The 23,538-nt window shown below is 42.2% G+C and overlaps 2 protein-coding genes across 4 annotated transcripts; both read left to right on the forward strand.

Annotated features, from left to right (window-relative positions):
* Positions 1-1,067: 1,067 nt before the first annotated feature.
* On the forward strand, positions 1,068-15,514 carry SNRPB2 (small nuclear ribonucleoprotein polypeptide B2). Of its 3 annotated transcripts, none has more exons than XM_048842758.2 (7): positions 1,068-1,176; positions 1,954-2,041; positions 4,352-4,524; positions 5,285-5,425; positions 12,447-12,500; positions 14,074-14,162; positions 15,126-15,514. In XM_048842758.2, the coding sequence occupies exons 2-7, from the start codon at positions 1,978-1,980 to the stop codon at positions 15,283-15,285; spliced, it is 681 nt and encodes a 226-aa protein (XP_048698715.1). In that variant the 5' UTR covers positions 1,068-1,176; positions 1,954-1,977; the 3' UTR covers positions 15,286-15,514. The 3 variants fall into 3 exon arrangements, with proteins under 3 accessions (XP_048698715.1, XP_048698717.1, XP_048698716.1); XM_048842760.2 differs by lacking the exon at positions 1,068-1,176 and adding an exon at positions 1,202-1,310; XM_048842759.2 differs by lacking the exon at positions 1,068-1,176 and adding an exon at positions 1,598-1,748.
* Positions 15,515-16,833: 1,319 nt separating this feature from the next.
* OTOR (otoraplin) lies at positions 16,834-21,280 on the forward strand. Its single transcript, XM_048842761.2, has 4 exons — positions 16,834-17,679; positions 18,142-18,281; positions 18,968-19,078; positions 20,865-21,280. The coding sequence occupies exons 1-4, from the start codon at positions 17,454-17,456 to the stop codon at positions 20,886-20,888; spliced, it is 501 nt and encodes a 166-aa protein (XP_048698718.1). The 5' UTR covers positions 16,834-17,453; the 3' UTR covers positions 20,889-21,280.
* Positions 21,281-23,538: the final 2,258 nt, after the last annotated feature.

A 23,538-nucleotide genomic window follows, 5' to 3' on the forward strand; every position in this document is an offset into this window, starting at 1 on the left:
TGTATGCAGTATTCAAGATGTGGGCATACCATGGATTTATATAAGGGCAATAAAATATTCTTCGTTTTATTCTCTATCCCTTTTTAAATGATTCCTAACATCCTGTTCTTTATTTTGATGGCTGCTGTACGCTGCGTGGACGTCTTCAGAGAACTATCCACGATGACTCTAAGATCTTTCTCCTGATTAGTTGTAGCTAAAGTAGCAACTATCATATTGTATGTAGAGTTGGGGTTATTTTTTCTAACGTGCATTTATCCACATTAAATTTCATTTGCCATTTTGTGGCCTAATCACTTAGTTTTGTGAGATCTTTTTGAAGTTCTTCACCGTCTGCTTTGGTCTTAACTATCTTGAGCAGTTTATTATCATCTGCAAACTTTGCCACCTCACTGTTTACCCCTTTCTCCAGATGATTTAGGAATAAGTTGAATAGGATTGGTCCTAGGACTGACCCTTGGGGAACACCACTAGTTACCCCTCTCCATCTGAAAATTTACCATTTATTCCTACCCTTTGTTCCCTGTCTTTTAACCAGTTCTCAATCCATGAAAGGATCTTCTGTCTTATCCCATGACAACCTAATTTACATAAGAGCCTTTGGTGAGGGACCTTGTCAAAGGCTTTCTGGAAATCTAAGTACACTATATCCACTGGATCCCCCTTGTCCACATGTTTGTTCTCCCCTTCAAAGAACTCTAATAGGTTAGTAAGACACGATCTCTCTTTACAGAAACCATGTTGACTTTTGCATAACAATTTATGTTCAAGACACAACAGGGTCTGGCCTCGGACCAAAGCCACCCCTAGGACACACCCGGAGGCAGAGCCTGGGCTGGCAGCACGCCCCCTATTGGCCTTGACGGGGTTCGGGGCCTTGCTGCACCCAACCCTCGCTTGCATGAACCCCACTTGCTAGGCGGTGAGTGATCCCTACGGGCACTTGTAGGGAGGCGGGAACCGCCCCCGAGCTCAGGCCTCCGCCTCCCGTCCCGCCCCGCCCCTGTTCAGGCTCACGCGCGCGACAGGGGGAGGAAGGAAGGGGGAGACGAGCGCATCGATGATTGGGTGCGCGATATATCGATTGTGCGTGACATCGACTCTTCTGCCTGTTTACGTGAGGTCACGCGCCAGGGGGAGGTGTGCTGTGCTGGGAACGGCGGCGAGTGGAGCCGGGTGAGGGAAGGGTTTGTTCCCCGTTTGCTCTGCTACTGGGAGATGCGGCGCGGGGCCCCCGGTGCCTGTGCCCGGGGAGGTATCCGGCACCGGAGCGCTGAGCCCGCCTCGGCGGGCGGGATCACCCAGCCCCGGTTGGGATTGGCGCGAAATGGCCACGAGCTCTGAATTCCCCCAGAACGGGCCTTGGGGCAGTTGGGGCGAAGGCGGCGGGGCGCGTGCTGGAGGGGAGAGGCTGGGGGATGGGGCGGGCAGGGCTGGACGTGTGGGCGGGCTGGCTGCGTGAAGGAGGCCGCGTTTGCGGGGCGGGGCTGGCTGCGTGAGGGGGGCTGCGGTTGGAGGGGCTGGCTGTGTGGTGCAGTGGGGGGTGCGTGCGTGGTGTGGGGGGGCACCGGTGTGTATATACGAAGGCGATAGGTATCCTATAAACACTTCAGCGGGTTATCGATGAAAAGGGCAGTGAAAGAGCTGTGTGGGCATGATCGTGATATGACTCCTCCTCGCACGCCGCTTGGTGCTTTCTCAGTGACTTGGGCCCCTATAGTTGGCTGTATTTTTCCGTACCTTCAGAGGTGATGAATCTTTGTTAGAACGTCAAAAATATATAGTTTTATAACCTTTTCACTGTTGAGTGAGGCAGTTCTGATCCTGTTTTATATAGCCTGATGCTGGCAACACCTGTTTGACCTAAACAAACAAAAACTCAATTATTATTATGAATTCATCTTCATAAATGTAAGTATTTTTAACACATTGTACTTGTTTTTCTTTTTCTAGGCTGTTGTATGAGCAAGTTAGAAGATGGATATCCGACCAAACCATACTATTTATATCAATAATATAAATGACAGCATTAAAAAAGATGGTATGAATAATTTAAAGTTAATTTTTTTCATCAGTGTGTTGGGAAAACTATCTCAGTAAAAATATGCTATTCTATTTTCTGGAAATATAATCTTGACATAAAATGTTACTAGCAGTCTTCTAATGTCAACACGTTTGTGCTATGCCTAGCCCAATGGAATCCCAATCTGTTTTGATCTCTAGGCACTACTGTAATACAAATAAATAATTACAAGGAAAGCAGTCAGGAAATCTAAATTAAGATCTCTATGCTCAACTACTGCCAGTGGGGAAGGAGTTAAAATTGGTAACTTCATTCTGAAGTTACCAAGTCTTAATGCACATTTGAGTGGTTTAGTTTGGTTTTTGAAACTTTCTGGCTTTCTTCTTTTTATCATCTTAGGGTCCAATTCTACAAACTCTTGTGAATGTGAGTAATTTAGTTGTGTGGGTAGTCCCACTGAATCTTACGTTTATCTTCAGATTGAGACTCAAGGCTCCAGTCTTGCAAACCCATATTCACATGAATAGTCCTTTATAATGCAAGTAATTTTACTGACTTTATTGATACTACTTGTTGTGAGTAGTGGGTTATCGGATCAGGCTCTAGTGGTGTTCTGGATGTGATTTTCCCAAAGTGGTGGTAATTTTTTCACATGGACACTGTCCCACATCCCAGCAGGGAATGTGGCATTATTGTGTAGCCAAACCTGGTGAAATAACAATGGTAATTGGATACTATCTGTGTTTCTATCTAATGGAACCTGGCAGCCAGGTGATGTGTTTTGGGATCCTCCATATGGAGATGTTTGTTGGTATAAAAATGTAAATGAAACTAAAAGTATTTTAGAGTTGATAGCAACCATTGTAACTGGTTACCAGTATACATTCAAATTTAATACCGCTGTAAAGTGGTGCTGTAAATGTCTGTGAAAATTGAGTCCCAAAGGTTGCCCCATAGTAATGCGAGGATCAGAGAGTAAATTTAAAAAAAAACGCTCAGAAACAAACATAGTCCACTAGGTAGTAAGGTACATTGGTTCCAAGTCTCCATGATTCTTAAATCTCCCAACGGGATGTTGCATGTATTGATGTATGTCAGGAAAGCCAAGTGGGGAAAACTAGAGGAAACAGGACAATGGGGACACACAATGTGTTGCCAAAAGCCGTTAGAGAAACACCTTCCTTAATATCAAGTAAAGGGTAAAAGTGGTCTGGTCAAGAATGCAGGATCAGCAGAGATCTTAGAAATCTGCTTGCCATGGAAAACCACATAATTTGTGTTTTTTACAGAGAATTTTTACATTTTTACAAAAATAAACATATTCAGTGGAACTCTGATTATCTGATCTTGCCCCAGTACCAATTAGATCAGACAATAGGTAGGGCTCTGGCTGTCAGCTTAAAAATTGCAAATATATCAATAACACATTGTGTTCAACTGATCTCTCTATAGGTAATATATTATGGCTAGCAAAACTAAAGTCCAGTGTTTCATTTTAATTGTGGAAAAACAGATGATTATATATATTAAATCAGAGAATTGTTTTTATCACTGGAAAACCAGGATCCCTGATCATCAGTGTTTGAGAAGTAGTAATTAACCAATTAGAAAAGAGAAATGACAAGAAAGTAGCAAGGACAGCAGAAGTTATGCCAGTTTACACATGCATATTGTATGAGTTGCATAAGATATATGTGATAGTCATATAACACTTTGATGGTTGGAAGAGAACTAATTAACTAACTAATTAGCAAATCGGACATCAAGAACTGTAACATTCAAAAACCCATAGGAGAGCACTTCAGGCTCCCTGGACACTCAATAACAGACTTAAAAGTGGCCATTCTTCAACCAAAAAAACCTTCAAAAACAGACTTCAATGAGAAACTGCAGAACTGGAATTAATTTGCAAACTTGACACCATCAAATTAGGCCTGAATAAAGACTGGGAGTGGCTGGGTCACTACAAAAGATAATTTTCCCTCTAATACTCGCACCTTCTTGTCAACTGCTGGGAATGGGTCACATCCACCCTAATTGAATTGGCCTCGTTGGCACTGACCCCCCACTTGGTAAGGCAACTCCTGTCTTTTCATGTGCTGTATATTTATTCCTGCTTACTGTATTTTCCACTCCATGCATCTGATGAAGTGGGTTACATCCCACGAAAGCTTATGCCCAAATAAACTTGTTAGTCTCTAAGGTGCCACAAGGACTCCTTGTTGTTTTTACTGATCCAGACTAACACGGCTACCGCTCTGAAACTTATAAAAGCACACTGATGTTTCCAACCTATATGCGGTAATGGCTTTTCTATATTCTCAACAGAACTGAAGAGATCCTTGTATGCACTATTCTCACAGTTTGGTCATGTAGTAGATATTGTGGCTTTAAAGACAATGAAAATGAGAGGACAGGCCTTTGTCATATTTAAAGAACTTGGATCATCTACCAATGCTTTGAGACAGTTACAAGGTTTTCCATTTTACGGCAAACCAATGGTAAGTCTTTTATTTATTTATTTATGTTCTTTTTAGTGGACTAGGACAGTACGCTATTTTGCAACTGGGAATCAGATTTTTGTTTTTCTATCTAGGGTGTGTCTGCTATTTATTTTTCATTGATGTCCTCTTTTTCTCCATGTGAACATATACCTGCATATTTGAGAGGCAGTGTGCTTAGCTTTCAGATAAAACTGCTTTACTCCAACATCATACTGCCTTACTTTTTTAAATTAGAAGTCTAAATTTTGTATGTTTTCTAAATGAAGGCTTTCAATCAACTTTTCTGTGGTGGAGTAAAATTGCATGCCTCCAGTTTGCTTTTTTTTTTTTTTTTTTTTTGGTCTTGTATAAGTCCAAGTTTGTGTAGTGATGCCATAACTTTGCCTGCATTCACTTATGTTGAAGTTAAGCATTCTTAATTGTTCAGTGTTATGTCATATTTCTACTTTATAATAATTATTGCTGTTACTGAAAGTTGATTCAAAAACAAATCCTCCTCACTGAGTCATTTAACCGTCCTCCATCAACCTCTTCTATCTTTTTGCATGTTTTAAACAAAAGGCGCTTTTGTAGTAAGTGCTCAGAATTAATTGGTGAGTTCAGCATATTCTGTGGGTAGTGTCTAATTAAAGTTTTTAATGTAAGAAATTCTAGTTGGAATTCCAGTGTTCTGCTAGATATTTGGGGCCTTAATGAGGCTAGTGCAAGCTGTTCAGCATAGTGAAGCATAAAATGTTCTGCTTTGTTGTTTAAACAGCGTATTCAGTATGCAAAAACCGATTCTGATATGATTTCCAAAATGCGCGGTACATTTGCTGATAAGGAAAAGAGGAAAGAAAAGAAAAAGGCTAAATCACTGGAGCAGTCAGCTAATGCAGCAAATAAAAAGCTTGGTCAGGTAAGTGGACTGTGTAAACCAAAACAAGATTCCAGACTTCTAGAACAAGTCTGAAGGGTTGTTTTTGCATGGAACAAATTCCTTTATTATGATATTTACCTATAATTTTAACAAGGAGGATTTGTATTTTGGAGGAATGTATGTAAGAGACTAATATGCTTCCTGTAAACTGTGCCAAACTTGTTTCAAGGTAAAAGTTTAATGGACTCATCTTTATCATTAGACAAAGTTGCATCTGAATTGCAAGGAATCTTGAGTGCAAAGGCCCCCAGATTGTCTGTCTGTTAAGAATCAGGTTCAGTTTAGTTACTAAAATGACAAACTTTTGAAGTCTGTTCATTCTGCCCATCCACATAGTGGATGAAGTCTCAATTATCATTGTCTGTCATTCTTTCTTCAGCAAAGAATATTAGCTGTTGTTGTGTGTTTTGTTCTTTCCATCCTAACTAAAGTTTTCAGTTTGAATACCTTAACATTTTATCAACTTCCATTTTTGGAAAATATCAACTCCCTCTGTTTTGGTGAATATCCATTGGTTATGCACTATAAACCCTGGAGAGAATCTTAAATTGCAAATATTTTTACAAAAATATTAAAACTAGAAAACTGATCAGTCTCACTTTTAAACAATTTAAGGGTAACCATTCATAATTTTCATGGTCTTGTTTTTGGTGAGCAGCCTAGACATTTTGTGCCAACGCAAATTCTAGAGAGTCCTCTCTAACACAAGGGTTCTTCTTTGAGTGCTTGCTTATGTCCATTCCATGTTAGGTGTGCATCCAGTCACTACAGATTTTCCCCTCGATGGTATCCGTCAGGCCAGCTCTAGCACCCTCTGGGGCCGCACACTCATGTGTTGGTATAAGGGGCCTAGCCAGCCCCACATCCTCTCAGTTCCTTTATACCACCCGTGACGGTTGCTTGAACATCTCCTCTTGCCTCGGCAAAGCATTCGTCTAGTGGTGCTGTTATACCCTCCTTTCTTCGCAAGTTTAGTTACCTTCAGTTTATTTCTTTTAGTAGTGGTATATAAAGTTAGGCCCCACAGCTGTTTACAGGGGCATCCTCTTCCCCTGGGACTGGGCATGCCCCTGTCTCTGGGCTTTAAACCCTGTGCCTCCTGTGGCAAGCACATGCCGGTGGCTGACCTGCACTTCAGATGTCTGAAGTGTCTGTGGGAGGCTCATGTGCGAGAGCATTGCCATGTCTGCTGCCAGGTCAAGTCTCCTACAAAAAGGGACAGGGAGGCCAGGCTAAGGTCTGTCCTGATGGAAGTCACACTTAGACCAGGGTAGGAGTGGAGCCAGTTGGACTGGGCACCGAGTACCTCTGCATCGGTGTGGAATGCTCTTCCGACAGCCTGTTTCTCAGCACCATTCCCCTTCACTGGTGTTGAGGAAGCACAAGAAACAGCAGTCCATGAGGGGATGCTCCTTGGAGCTGAGGAAGCACAAAGGTGGAGTGTGACCTACATTGGACCACTCCTCTGTCCCTGCTCTGCAAGTGGCACCATCGACTCCACCCTACTAGCAGGTTCTGTTGAGTCCAATGCAGTGCAATCCACCAACACCCGGGAAGTGGGGGGGAACGTCATGGCACCAGCATGATTGTGGTGGTGTCCAACCTGAAGGTCTTTCCAGCGGCTAGGGACCCGATGACTCCCATGGCACCGCCAACCCCAGCGGGGCAAGTTCCGACACTGGCAAGATCATCTTGCAGAAAGGAGCATGTTGCCCTAAGCTCTTACCTGGCAGCTGGTCCTCCGGCACTGACTAGAGGGAAACCATCCCCTCTCTGGCACTGATCCCCCCGGACCTTTGGCCCTGGCTGGTGGAAGCAAGGGGTACCACCCCCATATGGTCTCCCTAAGCTGACTCGTATTCAGTCATGCACCCAACCAAGGAACCATTACCAGTATTTGACCTACATCCTGTTGGATCTCGGTGTGCGTGCCCCCTGTGGCCACCTGGCTCAGAAGTCAGTGGTGTATGTGGGTCCAATAGAATCCATGGGTTTCCCCCAGGTACTGGGATTGCCTTTCAGCTGTTTGTACTCGGTGGTGTCTGAGAGAAGGGTCCCTTTGCTGCACACACTGGTGCTTAGCCTAATACCAATGCTCAGGACTTAAGCCTGCATAGGCGGTGCAGAAGAAGAGGAAGGCCAAGGGACTCAAAGAAGCTGGACCCACTTGGTAGAAAGATGTATTCTACTGGTGGGTTACAGCTCCACATCTCCAACCAGCAGGCCTTGCTTGGCAGGTATAACTAGAACATCTAGGATTGTAAGTCAGAATTCAAGGAAGGCACGAGTTCCCCACTCTGGTGGAGGAAGGGAAGACTAAAGCCAGGGCCTCCCTCCAGGCTGCCCTAGATGCAGCTGACATGGCAGCCAAAACAATGGCATCGGTGGTGGTCATGAGAAGATGCTCTTGGCTCCAATCTTTGGGGGCTACCACCGGAGGTTCAGCGTTCCATTCAGGACCTTCTATTTGAGGGAACTTCCCTCTTCTCCAAAGAGATGCAAAATTCCATGGCCTAAAAGATTCCAGGGCTACCCTCAGATTCCTGGGCCTCTACTCACCACACCTTCAGTGACACATTTCAGACCTCAGCAACTGGTCTGCTTCTTGGCTCTGCTGCCTCACCAAGACCCATTTAAGAAACAGAAGGGGTTATAAGCGTAGGCAAGTGCTCCCTTTCACCTCTGCTTCATTGCACAGATATCTGAGGCCCCAAGCAGAACTTTTGAAGGGGTTCCCAAGTGCATTATAGCTGTTTCCATAGTGGATCCTGTTCCCCTCCCCCCACCACCTTTGTTTTCAGATAGACTCTCCTATTTCAGTCCAGCCTGGTCCCTCATCTTGGACTGTTTGGTGCCGAGTAGAATGGAGGAAGTTTTCTTCCACCGTACTCGTCCCTCTTCAGGGACACTTCTCACAAGCAACTTCTAGTCCAGGAGGTGCAAGCCCTCCTGTGGGTAGGGGCTGTAGAGGAGTGCCTCAGAATTTGAGAGGGAAAGGGTTTTACTCCTGCTATTTCCTAATTCCTTCGCCTCAACAGTTATCGCAAGAAGCTGAGGTTCCGCATGGTTTCCCTGGCCTCCGTTATTCCCTCCCTGGATCCGGGGCACTGGTACGTTGCCCTCGATTTGAAAAACACTTATTTCCACATGTTCATTTTCCAGGGCCACAGAAGGTTCCTCAGATTCATTGTAAACCAGACCCACTACCAATTCACTGTCCTTCCCTTTGGCCTGTTGGCAGCCCCTTGGGCTTTTAGAAAATGCATGATGGTGATGGCAGCCTTCCTCAGAAGTCAAGGTGTTCAAGTCTACCCTTACCTCGACGACTGGCTGATCAAAGGCTGGTCTGAAACCCAGATCAAAGCCAGCATCAATTTGGTTCAACCAACTTTCCAAGCTCTGGGCCTTTTGATAAATAAGCAAAAGTCAACTCCTCATCCCTGTCCAGAGGATAGAGTTTTTTGGTGCAGTGCTCGATTCTGCCTAGGCCAGAGGCTAGCTTCCGGACAATGTTGGCTCTGATATGGAAGGTCAAGGCTAACCCTGTCATGACAGCCTGTTTTTGCCTCAAACTTTTAGGTCACATGCCATGTTCATTTACGTGGTACAGCACACAAGACTTCATGTCAGACCTCTCCAAGTTTGGTTGACCTCAGTGTACTTGGCTGGACTCTGTGCTTACAGTTCCTGCCCCAGTCCTTGCCTCCTTCGACTGGTGGAGGGATCCCTGATCAGGCGGTGTGGGCATTCCCTTTGTCACTCTCCAATCAGCAGTATCCCTAATCTTGGACATGTCCAATCTAGGTTAGGGGGCTTATTCAAGCACCTCAGGACTTAGGGCCTGTGATCCCAGGAGGAGCTCTCCTTGCATATAAATGTCAGAGTGGCCCGCCTAGCATGCCTGGTGGTTTTTTTACCCTAGATCACAGGCAGAGTTATGAGTGCTCATAGACAACATGGCAGCCACGTTTTACATCAGCAGAGAGGAGTGCGTTGGGCCACCCTGTGTCAAGAGGCCATTTGTCTATGGGACTTCTGCATGAAACACTCCTACCACCTTGAAGCTTCCTACCTTCCAGGAGCCTGGAACACTCTGGGAGATCATCTCAGCAGCTCTTTCTCTTCTTACCATGAGTGGTCTCTTACCCTAACGTAACCAGATCCATCTTCCAGCTGGGGGGGTTTCCCCAGGTAGACCTGTTCGCAACCAAGCAAAACAGGAAATGTCAGCAGTTTTGTTCTCTGCATGGTCACAGCCCAGGTGCTCTCTCAGATGCCTTCCTACTCCTGTGGACAAAGCTTCTGTTCTATGCATTTTCTACCCTCCCCCCCCCCCCCAATTCCTCTGGTACACAAGGTCCTTCTGAAAGTCAAGCGAGATAAAGCAAGGGTTATTGTTATTAGGCTCTGCATGGCCACACCAACACTGGTTTGGCACACGACTGGATCTGTCAGTAGCAACTATATTGCTGCTCCTGCCCCTCCCAGACCTGATCTTGCAAGATTTCAGCTGTTGGCTCCACTTGAACCTCAAGGCCTTCCACCTGACCGCATAGATGATCAATGATTGAATCCGGCAGCGTTGGCCTGTTCAGAACAAGTCCGCCAAGTCTTGCTAGGTAGTTGGAAACAGTATACTACAGTGACTTATCTAGCCAAGTGGAATCATTTCTCGGTGTTGGCTTCCCAATGAGGCTTCTCACTAACTTGGTCACTCCTCCCAGTCAGTGCTAGAATACCTGCTTCATCTGAAACAGACCTAGCTATTTCATCGGTCAAGGTGCATCTAGTAGCAATCTCAGCCTTCCGTCCTCTTGTGGACGGTAGTTTGGTCTTCTCACAGGAGATGCCCATTCACTTCTTCCAGGGATTAGGGAGACTTTACCCTCAAATTCACGAATGTATCCCACCCTAAACCTGGTCCTGTCAAGACTCCTGGGCCCTCCCTTTGAGCAGCTGGCATCATGCCCTCTGTCATATCCTTCCTGGAAGGTCACCTTCCTGGCAGCAGTTACTTCAGCCAGGAGGATCTCCGAAATCAGGACCCTTATGTCAGAACCCCTGTATACAGTGTTCTTTAAAGACAAGGTTCAACTGTGCCCCCACCCAGCGTTCCTCCCAAAGGTGGTCTTGCAGTTTCATCGTAAGCAGGCTATTTTCCTGGCTGTTTTCATCCAAAAGCTGCACAAGAATATGGAGGAACGGCCTTCTACATTGAGAGAACCAAACTGTTCCATAAATCTACACTGGCTAAACAACAACTTTTGTTGGCAGTAGCAGATAGGATGAAAGGCCTAATGGTTTCAGTCCAGACAGTTTCATCCTGCAACACTTCTGCATTCATGTGTGCTATGAGCAGGCAGGTGTCCTACCTCCTGCCATCTTGACAGCCCATTCACGAGAACTCAGGCTTCATGAGTGGTGTTTTTGGCTCAGGTCCCAATCCCAGACTTCTGCAGAGCAATGACCTGGTCGTCGGTACATACTTTCTCCTCCCACTATACCATCCCCGAGCAGGCTAGGGATGACGCCAAGTTTAGTAGAGCAATGTTGCAATCCACATGTCCATGAACACCGAGCCCACCTCTGTAGGTAACGCTTGGGAGTCACCTAATGTGGAATGGAAATCAGCAAACACTTGAGAGGAGGAAAAAAAAGTTACTAACCTTTCTGTAACTTTTTTTCTTTAAGATGCGTTGCTCAGTCCATTGCATGACCCACCCTTTTGCCTCTCTGTTGGAGTTAGCCGGCGAGAAGGTGCAGGGCAAGCCGGACCCCTCATACGAGTGCATAGTCAGATCAACAATTCAGCAATCAAAATTCTTTTCTCAGTCTGATACAGAAAGCAAATAACAAGTAATTTCTCCCCAACTACTCCAAAATTGGATCCAACTCAGATTACATGAACATGTCTAGATGATCATGATGGTCCCTTCTGGTCGTAGAGTCTGAGTTTATAAGGAGCAGTAGTAGCTAGGTAGCTAGTACTAGCAGTACTCAAAACATAGTCTGTGGACTGCTAGTGATCCCTAGACCACTTCCTAGTGGTCTGTGGAGAAGTGGCTGGTCACATGGTGTTGTCTTACTTTCTAGCTGAGAGAAACAGAAGATGTGTGAGAGAAGACAAAATTGAAAAAAAGTAGAAAGTGTGATTAACTTTTTTCAGAGATTACTTGTTGATCTTTAATGTTGGGTAAAAATACACAAATACTTTCACAATATTACTGTGCAGTGTGTAATAATTGCTGTAGTTACACCTAAGCATTATGCAATAGCAAATGAGAGGGGAACTGGTCCATGCAATCGCAAATGGGAATGGAGTTGGCCCATAAGACAGTATCTCCATTAAGAGATGGTCTGCACTGGAGAAGTTTACTAATGCCTGTATAATAGAAAACACCAAAATTAAGAATAAACGTTAAATCCTGTATATAGGAGTTTTGGTAGGTTTTGTAGAGCTGTTGTTGCATTAACTTCGCCACCATTTTGAAATCCATTTAAAGAACTCAATATTGATTTTGAATTTGTGCAGGAGGAGTCTGTGGATTTATCTGTACCTCAGTCAGAAAGCATGCAGTGCTGCCTTCAACAGAGAGAGCCATGTTTAGAAACACCTCTAAAAATGCCTTTCCCTGTCTGTGGAATCCACCTTTTCAAGAGGCAGATGGAATACAATAATTTGCCATATCTACTGATTCACCTTTAGAATTCATTCCGACCTAATGGCTATGTCTTCTCCAGCAGTCTGGTGTTGGGGGTTTAAAACCCAATGGCTTCATGTTTCCCACCAGCAACTGTTTTGCAAACCATGAACGGTCCATGGACCACAGTTTAGGAAACAGTGCCTTAAGATTGAAGGGTTGGTTAGGATTAAGATGCTCTCTGAGGTTCCTTGAAAACCAAACTGGTGTGAATATATGCTTTCAAATTGAAAATTATACAAAACTTTTCATTGCTGATTTTTGGTAAAATCATGTTTTTACTATGTTGAACCTCACAGGGAACAACACAGAATTCTTTGAATGTCCAAGGGACTTCATCACAGAATCAACAGGTAATTCTTATTAGTTTATTTATTCCTGCCATTACTTTCTCTGTTTGAGAATTAGCAGGGAGAGAAAGTACTAAACAAACACCATTTAATATTTGTGTTATACAATACAACTCCAGTATTTAAAAAAGCACATTTGACTAGTTTCAAGTTGTTTTAAATTTGACTTTGGTGGGGATTTTCTGTAGTACATAGAATGAAATTTTTGTACATGCTCTGAATTTTTTGTTATATCAGTTTCCTCCAGCAACTTACAGGACCCCCCCCCCAACTGGCATATGTGGAGAGACAGCTGCAACTACAAACTTCGGGCCTGATTTTTTTTTTTTTCCCTCCAGCTCCTTTATTTCACAATTCCAGTGGCATAAAGGGGGCAGAAACAGCCTTTGGAGAATACCCCCATTATATGGGGTTTTATTGGACGCCATAGAACTGGCAGAACACCTATGTGTTGCCCTCTGAATAGTCCCCTAACGTAGAGGGTCTATTAGAGAATAGAGGAGGTGTGGCCAGAGCACTCCTAGATGAGAGCAGCCTTGAGACAGCTCAAACACATACAGCTGCCTGAGGTCATTTAGATTGGGAGTTGAGTAGGCCCTTTAACATGGCCAAAAATTCAAAGAGGCCAAAAAATTGTGGAAAGCTATTTTTGTACTCTCTTGTGCCAGTTGCAAGGATTGAGAATTGGACCCAGTGTCTTTGTGGGAACAAACACAGACTGAGTTCATCTAAGGGTGATCTGACAGCTGAGAATAGTGGGAGCACAGCATGCTCTGGATCCAGTGTCTTTGTGGGAATTGTTGTCACCTCTCTGGTTTTGAGGAATTTAATATGTCACTTTTCTGGCCATGCTTCTTATGAAGATATAATGCTGAATGTCTAGGTCTCTGTACAGCCTTCTCCCTTCAAAGTTGATGACTTTGTAACTAGTTACTAGTTGTAACACCTGGCTTATTCTTCTCAACTGAAGAGAATTACCTAATAATACTAAAGCCAAATAAAGTAGAGAATAACTATGCTGATCCCTGCCATTGAGACATCTCCCTGTTCGCTTGAGAAGGTACTGAACTGCTATATGCAAAGTGTCAGCAAATCTGTCTGTAGCACTGTATATTCAGTGGGTCACTGTGAAGCAACATTAGCAAGTGTACATATCTGTTACAGATCTTCAAATAGAATGGTTACTCCCTCAACTTTACTACAGCACGCCGTTCAAAGCTGGTAATTCTATGGACATGACAACTGACATGGTCAATTATCTTTTTAGATATTTGTGCCTTTTTAAAATTAGCAGTTCTACATGCTTACAGTGAATGACTTTGAAATACCTAAGTCCCCCAACTTACCATCTCTCGATATTATACTAATAACATACAAACACTGATAGCAGAAAAAATGGATCAATTGGAAAAATACAGTTTAGCCAATAAGTGGCTGAAGTCTAAACCAGTCTTATGAAGAACATTAACAGTATGTTAACTTATTTTTAGTAGTTTCAGTGGAAGTATAAAGAAAGTAGATGAGCACTACTTATATTTTGCATGACTTACTGAATTATGTTCTTCTGTTATTGTAGGTGCCTGATAATCCACCAAACTATATACTCTTCCTTAATAACTTGCCAGAAGAGACAAATGAGATGATGCTGTCTATGCTATTTAATCAGTAAGTCGGATGTTTATAACATTTTTCTCCTTTCACTCCCCATTATATGCACGTGCACACAAATTTTCTTCAGCCCTGACCTTTAAGGGATACTTAAAAGTATCCGTTCAGTCTCAGGCCCATTTAATCCTTGGCCTTACTGCTGAAAATACAGCCATGTAAATTGTGGTGGCTCTTCAATATGGACACCTGCCCATTAGGAACTAGAGACACAAGGTGGGTGAGGTAATATCTTTTATTGGACCAGCTTCTATTGGTGAGAGAGACAAGTTTCAGGTCAGACCTGAAGAGCTCTGTGTAAACTCGAAAGCTTGTCTCTCACCAGTATTATTGGTCCAATAATAGATATTACCTCACCTACCTTGTCTCTCTCATATCCTGGGACCCCCACAGCTACAACAACACAGCATACAACATTTGGAATTAGCTCAATTCATATAGACCTTTGAATTTCAGTGGAGCCATTCTTGGTCTCATCCAATGCAGCATAGGGATTGAAGAGAATGGAAGTACCACCTTCCCTCAGGTGAAGCAGGAAAGGGTGGAGAGTGGGAAGGAGATGGAAAACATCCCTCCTAGGATCCCTGTGTCCTGGGGAGAAAGACCATCAAATGGAGCTATCAGAATAGTGTGACATCCTGACTTTGCTTGCTTGATGTTTTTGCCCTAATGCTCCATATGTAATGGAGCAAAGACCATGTAACCTCATGCTGCTGCAGATATGACAACTGCAGTGTGGAGAATGCCTTGCTGTGTTTGAGGCTCTCTGCAACTTCATTCACTAGTCAAGTAGCTTCTCATTTCCTTATAGATGAGAACTACTGCACTACTTTTAAATGTGTTGTTAGTAGTGACTGAATGTTATAGTACTGGGTGCTTATGATAAGGCTTAATGGTTGCTTGAGAGATTTACCATCAGATATAATCCATGTAATCTTATCTGACTTCTCCTTTGTTTTAAAGGTTCCCTGGCTTCAAAGAAGTACGTTTAGTGCCTGGGAGACATGACATTGCTTTTGTGGAGTTTGAAAATGAGGGACAGGCAGGAGCTGCTCGTGATGCTCTCCAAGGGTTCAAGATTACTCCGTCCCATGCAATGAAAATCACTTATGCTAAGAAATAACCATGGATATGATCTTAAAAGGACTGTTTTGTATAACATGATACCACCTTTCTGGCCAACTAAAATTGTTTTTATTCTTTTGAAGAAGAGTAAGGAGACATTTGTGTAAAACTGTAAGGGTTACTCAAGTAGGACAGCTGTAGGATTTCCACATCTGGCAGATAGTAACTTGCTGTGCTGAAATCCTAACATTGTAAAAATAAATGCTATTTTTATTTTGTTCAAGCTATGATTTTGCATCATCTGTTTTACTGGGCTAACTACTTTCTACTGATGTTTTACTGTCTCAGAAGAGACTTTTTTTTTTAAAACAATAGCATAACTTTGGAACAAGAATGATGGAGACACTAGACCCGCTGAATCGGTCACAGTAGCGTTGATCTCCCTGATAGTGAAGACAAAGCCCCTATACAGCATCACAGTAAGGTCCTAAATGAATTGCATGTTAAAGTGCCAGTCTGGGACTTGGGAGACCCAGGTTCATTAAGTTGATTTGTCACGGACGTTGTGACCCTTGGGCAAGTCACTTAGCCTCTTTATGCCTCAGTTCCCCATCTGTAAATTGGGGATAATAGCACTTCTGTACCTCACTGGAATGTTGTGAGGGTAAATACATGAGACTGTGAGGTGTTTAGATAGTATGATTGGGAATCATACAGGGGTAAAGCATTCATTTTGTACAAGAAAAGCTAAAGCATTTTTCTAGGTCAAGTGAATAAAGAAATACAATTAAAATACACATTTTTATATTCTTGATGAAACCTGCACTGGAACTGTTGGGAATTTGTACTGCAGACTTTCCTGGACATTCAGACCCTAGTCAATGTAGATCTGGACAAACAGGTATCAGATTTGCCTTCAGCTCTCCCCAGACCTTTAAGTTCTGAACTTGTTAGGCCACTAAAACCCTTTGGATAAGGGTGAGGTGTGGTTGAGTGAGTCTGGTGTGGATTTTTTTTGGGGGATAGGGTGAAGAGGAAGGGGCAGCCCAGGTCTGTGCTATTGTTTCTGATCCAGGCACGAGCTACTCTGAGGACTACGCCCGTAACAACCAAAATTAACATGGTACCTTTAGTGAATAGACTGAACCTATCTACTCTCAAAGCAAATCTGCACCATAATTCCCCCCCCCGGAATTGATTCGGTACTGACTCTCACAAGAGTGCCACATAATCACTTGCCAAACTGCCATCAGGTGTACCTTGGTCAGTGATCTCCCCCGCAAGTCCTGAGCTGGCCTAGCCTTCCATTACTTGTGAGAACGGCAGGGATCATAAAAGTAGGTGGTATGACTGAAGGTGGTATGACTGACTGTTCTCTTTATTATCACCTTTTTCTTGCGTTGTAACATATGCTGACCTTTAAAATGCTGTCTTGAAGGACTAGAGATGGGTACAAATCCGCCTGTTACAGCATACGCAGCGTAGCGCTTTGCGTGCACAACTTCTCCAGTGAGAATCCAGGTACGCAACAGTGGCTGTGAGACTTTCAGAAAGGAATGTGATTCTACACTCCCATGCAAGACATGACTTCACACATATGGTGGGTGCAAGGCCATGCTGTGGTGAGGATACTGCAGTTATGTAAACTATGATGGAATGGAGGGTGGTTCTGGCATAAGCTGTTAAATGTTTGCTTTTTAACTGGAGCACCCAATGAAGTTAAAGCTTTGTCCACACTACGAATGTGCAGTGCCTAAATTTCAAGTGTAATTTGCTGATGCACAGAGCCTTTCGCTGAGATTCAACTACCTGTGCCACCGACTAGGTTTATTTATATTTGCAGTAGTGCCTAAGGGCCCTATAGAAACATGTCACAGAGACAGTCTGCTCCAGAAAGCTCTGACTTTATTGTCTTCGTACATTTCATGAGAATCAAGGATTTATGGACTTTAAGGGATGTTATTTCATTTGCTGCTTAACCGGGACTGATTTATTTTTTTCATCTTCAGACAAATTTTGCATGAGGTGATAAGAATATTATACTTAATGAAAGCCAACAGGAAAATACAGAATGTCTCTGTAATACAGCAGTTTATTGAAGCAGTGGTACAAAAAGGCTTTGGAAAGGGATTTTATTTGGTAAATAAAACCTGAGGGTCCCCTGGGGCCCTGTGGTTCCTCTTAAAGTAGTGGAATGTTAACTTAATCTCTTCCCATTGGTCAGGGATGTTTGTCCAGATGTCTAGCTTTTCTATAAAAGATAAGTATTACCAGACTTGGCATGCATTTGAGAGAGAAGTCCTAGCAAAGAATACTACCGATCAAAAAATGACACTATCTATCGATTTGGTTATATTATTTTTATGCATTGGAGTTACATACCCTGGCGTGACTGGAATTTTTATGGACAAACTTGCCAGCAAAAAGCTCTGTGCTGATGAGGAGTGTGTTTGTAAGTATTTTTGTTTAAACTTAAGTGGAGCATATGATCAAAACTAAATGTGTGTGTTTGTACAAAGCAGTGTCTGGTTTTGAAATGTAAGAACGAGCTGCTTGTTAGCCTTGCTGTATTAAATCGGTCTGTTTGTACATTTAAAAATACTTTTAATGTGGCAAAACCACATGTGAAATTAATTTATATTCCACAGGCTGCTTTTTAAAGGATTTTGTTTCAAAATCCATTATCAAAGGTAGGTGTAGTTAAAAACATTTTTTCTGAGAACACTATTGCAGCTAATGTTTTGATAAAGTGACAGTCTCTGGTTTTATTTTACTTTGCTTAGTACAGACTGAAAATTGTGTAAGATGAAATCTGGCAGGCTCTTCTCTGATTACTTTCTTCATTGCCTGATTGCATCTGCAGAGAGAGAGTCTAACATATACTCTTTATCCACCTCCTTTTTTTTCTTTGCAGACACCATTTCCCTTGCCAGAGCAGAAGATGATTACAATGCACCAGACTGCAGGTTCATTAATATTAAAAAAGGGCAATTGATTTATGTTTATTCAAAACTAGTGAAAGAGAGAGAAGCTGGAGAGTTCTGGGCTGGAAGTGTAAGATGACATTCTTCTTTATAGAAGCATTAATCTATCTCTAGTTGGCTAGTAATGTTTCTTTGTCAACATCCACTTTTTAAAACAGATTTTAGCAGCGAAAATATATCCTGTGGCTTTTTTAAAGATTACATCTGAGATTTTAAAAAAGTGAAAACATACAAAACTCTCAAATCCAAACTTCACAAGCATTGATAAGAATCTCTCTCATATTGAGAGAGTACATAACCTATTAAAATATAAATAATAATATAATGGAACTAAATGCACTGAAGCAATCATAATAAAATCCAATGCTTTTCTTTTGCTGTCATTTATTCAAAGAATCGGGTGCAAACATTTTATAGCAACCTAAATCTGAGAAGAGACACTTCGATGACAATGGATCATTAAATCTTAACTCCAACCTTTCATTTAAAGGAAAATAAAACTGCCACTCCACTTTTATCTGGATCTTACAAATAATGTATCCTAAATATAACTTATTGGAGTCATGTGGATCTGTGTTCTGGCTTATATTCATGCCTCCTTTTGAAAAAATCTTGTTCTAGTTAAGTAGTATGAAAACCAAAAGTCCACAAGACCAGTGAGCGAGTATGATTGCTGCTTTTGACAGAAACTTGAACTAGTTTAAACTGGATGTGGGCTGCTTTATTGCATCTAATTATAGCTTTTCTTGCTCTAAGGTGTATGGTGAGGAGTATGAAGACCAGATGGGAACTGTTGGCTACTTCCCCAGCAGTTTAGTCTCAGAGCAGCATGTTTATCAAGAAGCTAATAAGACAATCCCTACAACGGTAAGGAATCTGCAAAAGGCCAGGGGGTTACATTAATATACTCAACTGTGTAATGCTAATTTGCTATAAAAACAAATCATCGCTATGCACTACACCATCCCACTGTTGACTGTAATAGTGCTGAGCCACACACAATGCCTGGGGCCCGATCCTGTCTTCCCATACTTTGTCGAGGAACCACACTGAACTCATAATTTAGGCTCTGTTCTTGCTACCATTTAAGCACTGTTGAGAGCTTCATGTAAGGTTTGATCCTGCTCCCATTTGAGTGCATTGAAAATCTCTTATTGACTTGAATGGTGTAGATTTAAGCCCATCATGCACTGCACTCAAGATTCCATCTGCAGTGTACAGTAAGTTTTATGGGTCCTACAGAGCCGAAGAATCATGCTGCATATTCATGAGCATCCTATACTGTCACAGTCTCCGTTAATTATTTACACAAATAGAGATGTCTCTTTTATAGAGAATTCTTATAATGAGCACATGCTTCACTTTCCTTATGTGACAGGAGCCTGAGTTCTGCTGTCTGCTCCAGTGGGACCAGGAAGAGGCTACAACTACATGTGAAAATTCACTCATTCACAATTCAGTTCAATATGAGACAAAGCATTCCAGGCTATTTTTAAACATCAAAAGGTCTTTTTTTCTAAAACCACCCAGTATTTTTTTGTTTTAAAATATAAGTGCTCCTCAATTTACTAAAAACTAGACCAAAGCAACGAAAAGGAAAGTTTTAGCAAATTTTAAAGGCATTTTGTGTAATCCATGTACCTCCACCCTGTGTGTGTGTGTGTGAAAAGCTTGCTTACGCATCTAAGGAGAAAGCATTAATACACTAAATTAAAGTGATTAGAAACATATTCAAATGTTTATTTTGAAACAACCAGGCTGCTTTATTTCTGTTGCACTGTATCAGACTACTGTAGTTTCTCAAGCTTTCCACTGCCCCATGGAATTTTTAACTTTACTGAAGACTTGTAATACATTCAATTTAAAAAAAACCCTCAGTTACACTGTGAAGCAGATGTTTGGTTTCTCAGAAGCTAGTGTGTTGGCACAGAGACTCAGATTGCTTGGTAGCTTGTCTCTTTAAAACCACTTTCATGAAAATCTTAAAACATCTTTCATTGAACAAGTTTCCGGTAATTACCTTCATTAATATTGAATATTAAGCTATGTTCTGTTCAAATGTATGACTCCATTCAAATAGGAAAGCATTTGAAAAATCCTCTTCAAGCTATATATGTGTTTCATCATTGTTTTTATGTTCAGAAGTATTTTCTTACCAGGTGTGGTCCAGGGGAAATTCACAGAACATATTTCTATGGATAAATTCACTGAACAGTTACTTGGTAGGACTTGTACTTTATCAAGCAAGTTTTATTTACAGGAATTTAAAGGACCAGATTCAGTTCTACTATGAAGTGGCCACATCTCCACTGAAGTCCATGGCAGACCACAATGTGACACCAGGACTGCATGTGGCTCAGTGTGTAGCAATCATTGATTAGCCATAGTAAATGAAAGAACAAAAGAGAAACAAAACTAGAAAGGCTTAGTATAAAGCATTAACTAGTCAATATGGAACTCTTCTCTAGTATTCTGAGACAAGTTCCATGATTTATACAGTAGAATTTTAAAGTGGTAATTTATTTAACATTTGCTTCTCCTTGCTTACCTTTTCAAAATGGATTTTGCACCTTGATTCAATTTGTACCCAGTTCTTATTTGGTATAACAATGCCTAAGAGCCTCTGCTTATTTTTCTAATGACTGTCTTTCAGGCCATTGACTTCTTCTGTGAATAGTACTGGTATATGGCTGGGTCATCACCAGGTGGATACCAGGAGAATCTGATGGATATAAACCTGAACATCCATGGCTGACTACTCTGAATTCTTCCTTTATTTCTTGTTTGTAAAATAATACGTTTATTTCTAAATAAGAATTTGTTGAAAGGGAGTGATTGCTGGGGAAAAAAGTTGAAAACCTTAGATATAAACCACATGGCATATGCTTCGAAAGTCTTTCTACCTGAAATCACTTTGTTATAATCATTGGTAAGTTAGCACCTTTTAAACTACTGCATTGTCGTATTCAAAATTATCTAATATTTGAAGTAAGACTTCCAATGTCTTGTGTTGCATTTATTTTCTCACTATACAAGCATGTTTTATGCTATTAAATAAAATTACATTAAAAGTGCACAAGGCTGTGTTTGAGACCCTAAAGCAAGGAAATTTATGGTGTATGGGGAAACCATGTGTACGCCAGTACTAAGTGTTAAAGAGCATCACCTTAACTGCTTGCTGAGGGCTGCTAGCTTTACACAGGGGGTAAAGAGTTGGGTACATAGACCCTTACACACACTTCTGCACAAGGGCTCCCTGAATTTCTGTGCTTGTGCTCCTGGGGCCTGATTCAGCACTGCACAACCTGAGTTTTATGATGGTATAAACTGAGATTAGCTTTGGCATTTATATTCCCAAACTTCAGGGATGAAGGCAGTACCTTCCTGTCCTCTATTCCAGTCCCTATTCACCACTTTGCCTGTGCATGGGCCTATAGAGGAACAACAACCATCGGGGGGAGAATTCTTGCTGTGCAGCAGCTAGATAGGGCCAGTGGATATGGCCTTACGTTGTCTCTCTTTGCCGCCTCCACTGGGGGCAGGACAGTGAGTGTTCATACAGCGGGGAGCTGAAAAGTAACCCACCAAAAATGTAGGGAGTCTAGAGGAATCTGGGCAACCTGGCTCCCCCATCCCAGAGGTATGCAATCAATGGTGTGCCTTTCAGCACAGAATCTAGCCAGGAGCCTCAGAGACTGATTCTGTTACCAGAAAATCTAATTCTGAAGAAAAATAAAGTTGGGAATTCACCCTGTAGTTATATTTGGTATTTCCATAGAACATCTGGTTGCGTGGAACAATGACTACATTAGGCAGTGGAGAAGCAGTATTTGTCTGCTGGAGCTGAATTCAGTGTCTGTTCACCAGCTGTGCCATTTGTTGAATGGCTCTCACCCAACCCATCTTTAGAAAAGTAACTAAAAAATTCCAGACGTCTGTTAGATGCTGGCACTGCAAGCACTCTTGATCTCACTGTCACTAGTGACCTACGTAGGATCTGAATTAAGGTGAGACAGGCTGGGTGCATTCATAGCTGCTTCCTTTCCCTAATCTATATAATCTTCTTTTAAGTGGTCCATAGGGGAACTGTAACTGCATTATCTACTATATATTCAGCTGAATGTTAACTAAGAGACAGAGCAAGCGGAGGCAAAAGATGCAATTGATGCAGTGATTCTTGATCTTGATGGCCAGGCTTTCTTGAAAGCATGCCTTTACTGCTCAAATACAGTGCTGTAAAAACTTAATGGGGCAGATCAACTTTGCCTTGGATAGGGAGGGACAGTTCCTGTATCACTGAAGGCCTGGGCACTGAAGTGGGGGCTCACACCAGAGGAAATGCATGCAGTATTTCTGTCACCATCATGGTGGGGCAGGTGGTTAACTGAATCAGTTGAACACTCAGCCCTAATTCACTGTTGCCAACTCTCACAATTGTATCATGAATCTTGTGATGATTGGTCTTTTTCTTCATGTTCCAGCTGCTGGAGTCAGGTTAGTCCTAGAGAATCTCCTCTTTCATTAAAAAAGAGAGTTTCTAGCCCTCCTGGTTGCAGAGAAAAGCAAATCCTAAATGTGCCATCACAAAAGACAAATAAAAAGAACCTAGTTTTCAAATCTCATATTCTGATTCATCGTTCTTGAACACTTGAGGTTGGCAGTACTGCTAATTTAATAGTCAGTTGAAAGTATAGCAATAGTTTTGACATTAAACATAGCCCAACCAAATGTGTAGAAACTGTCTCATTCATGTTCTGGGTGCAACTGATTTCATAACCACACAGCCTGGCCTTCAGACTCCTGAGCCTGTAGGGTAACACATAGAGAACTGGTTGAATAAAACAAGAAAGGACCCACAACACAGCGAGAGAAGAATTGACAACATACCACTGGTAGGCTATAGCCCCTCCTCACATTCATCACAGACAGTCCTACAGCCAGACTGGTGGAAAAGCTATGTGCAAATCCAAGTCTCCCACTGTACACAGATGTTTTCAGTCACCCTGCTTACGTTGATGCATCCGTTGATACGGAGTTATATCTGTCAGTGCCTTTCTTACTATAATGAAAAGGAGGACTTGTGGCACCTTAGAGACTAACCAATTTATTTGAGCATAAGCTTTCGTGAGCTACAGCTCACTTCATCGGATACATACTGTGGAAAGTGTAGAAGATCTTTTTATATACATACAAAGCATGAAAAAATACCTCCTCCCACCCCACTCTCCTGCTGGTAATAGCTTATCTAAAGTGACCACTCTCCTTACAATGTGTATGATAATCAAGGTGGGCCATTTCCAGCACAAGTCCAGGTTTTCTCACCCCCC

Source organism: Caretta caretta, chromosome 3, assembly GCF_965140235.1.
Source record: "Caretta caretta isolate rCarCar2 chromosome 3, rCarCar1.hap1, whole genome shotgun sequence".
NCBI classification, from domain to species: domain Eukaryota; kingdom Metazoa; phylum Chordata; order Testudines; family Cheloniidae; genus Caretta; species Caretta caretta.

Excerpts from the sequence above, each read along its gene's own strand:
- SNRPB2 (XM_048842758.2), top strand. The coding sequence starts at position 1,978 with ATGGATATCCGACCAAACCATACTATTTATATCAATAATATAAATGAC. Across the intron at positions 4,525-5,284 it reads CATTTTACGGCAAACCAATG|CGTATTCAGTATGCAAAAAC; the intron begins GTAAGTCTTTTA and ends TTGTTTAAACAG. Across the intron at positions 12,501-14,073 it reads CTTCATCACAGAATCAACAG|GTGCCTGATAATCCACCAAA; the intron begins GTAATTCTTATT and ends CTGTTATTGTAG.
- OTOR (XM_048842761.2), top strand. The coding sequence starts at position 17,454 with ATGTTTGTCCAGATGTCTAGCTTTTCTATAAAAGATAAGTATTACCAG. Across the intron at positions 17,680-18,141 it reads TGCTGATGAGGAGTGTGTTT|ACACCATTTCCCTTGCCAGA; the intron begins GTAAGTATTTTT and ends TTTTCTTTGCAG. Across the intron at positions 18,282-18,967 it reads GAGAGTTCTGGGCTGGAAGT|GTGTATGGTGAGGAGTATGA; the intron begins GTAAGATGACAT and ends TCTTGCTCTAAG.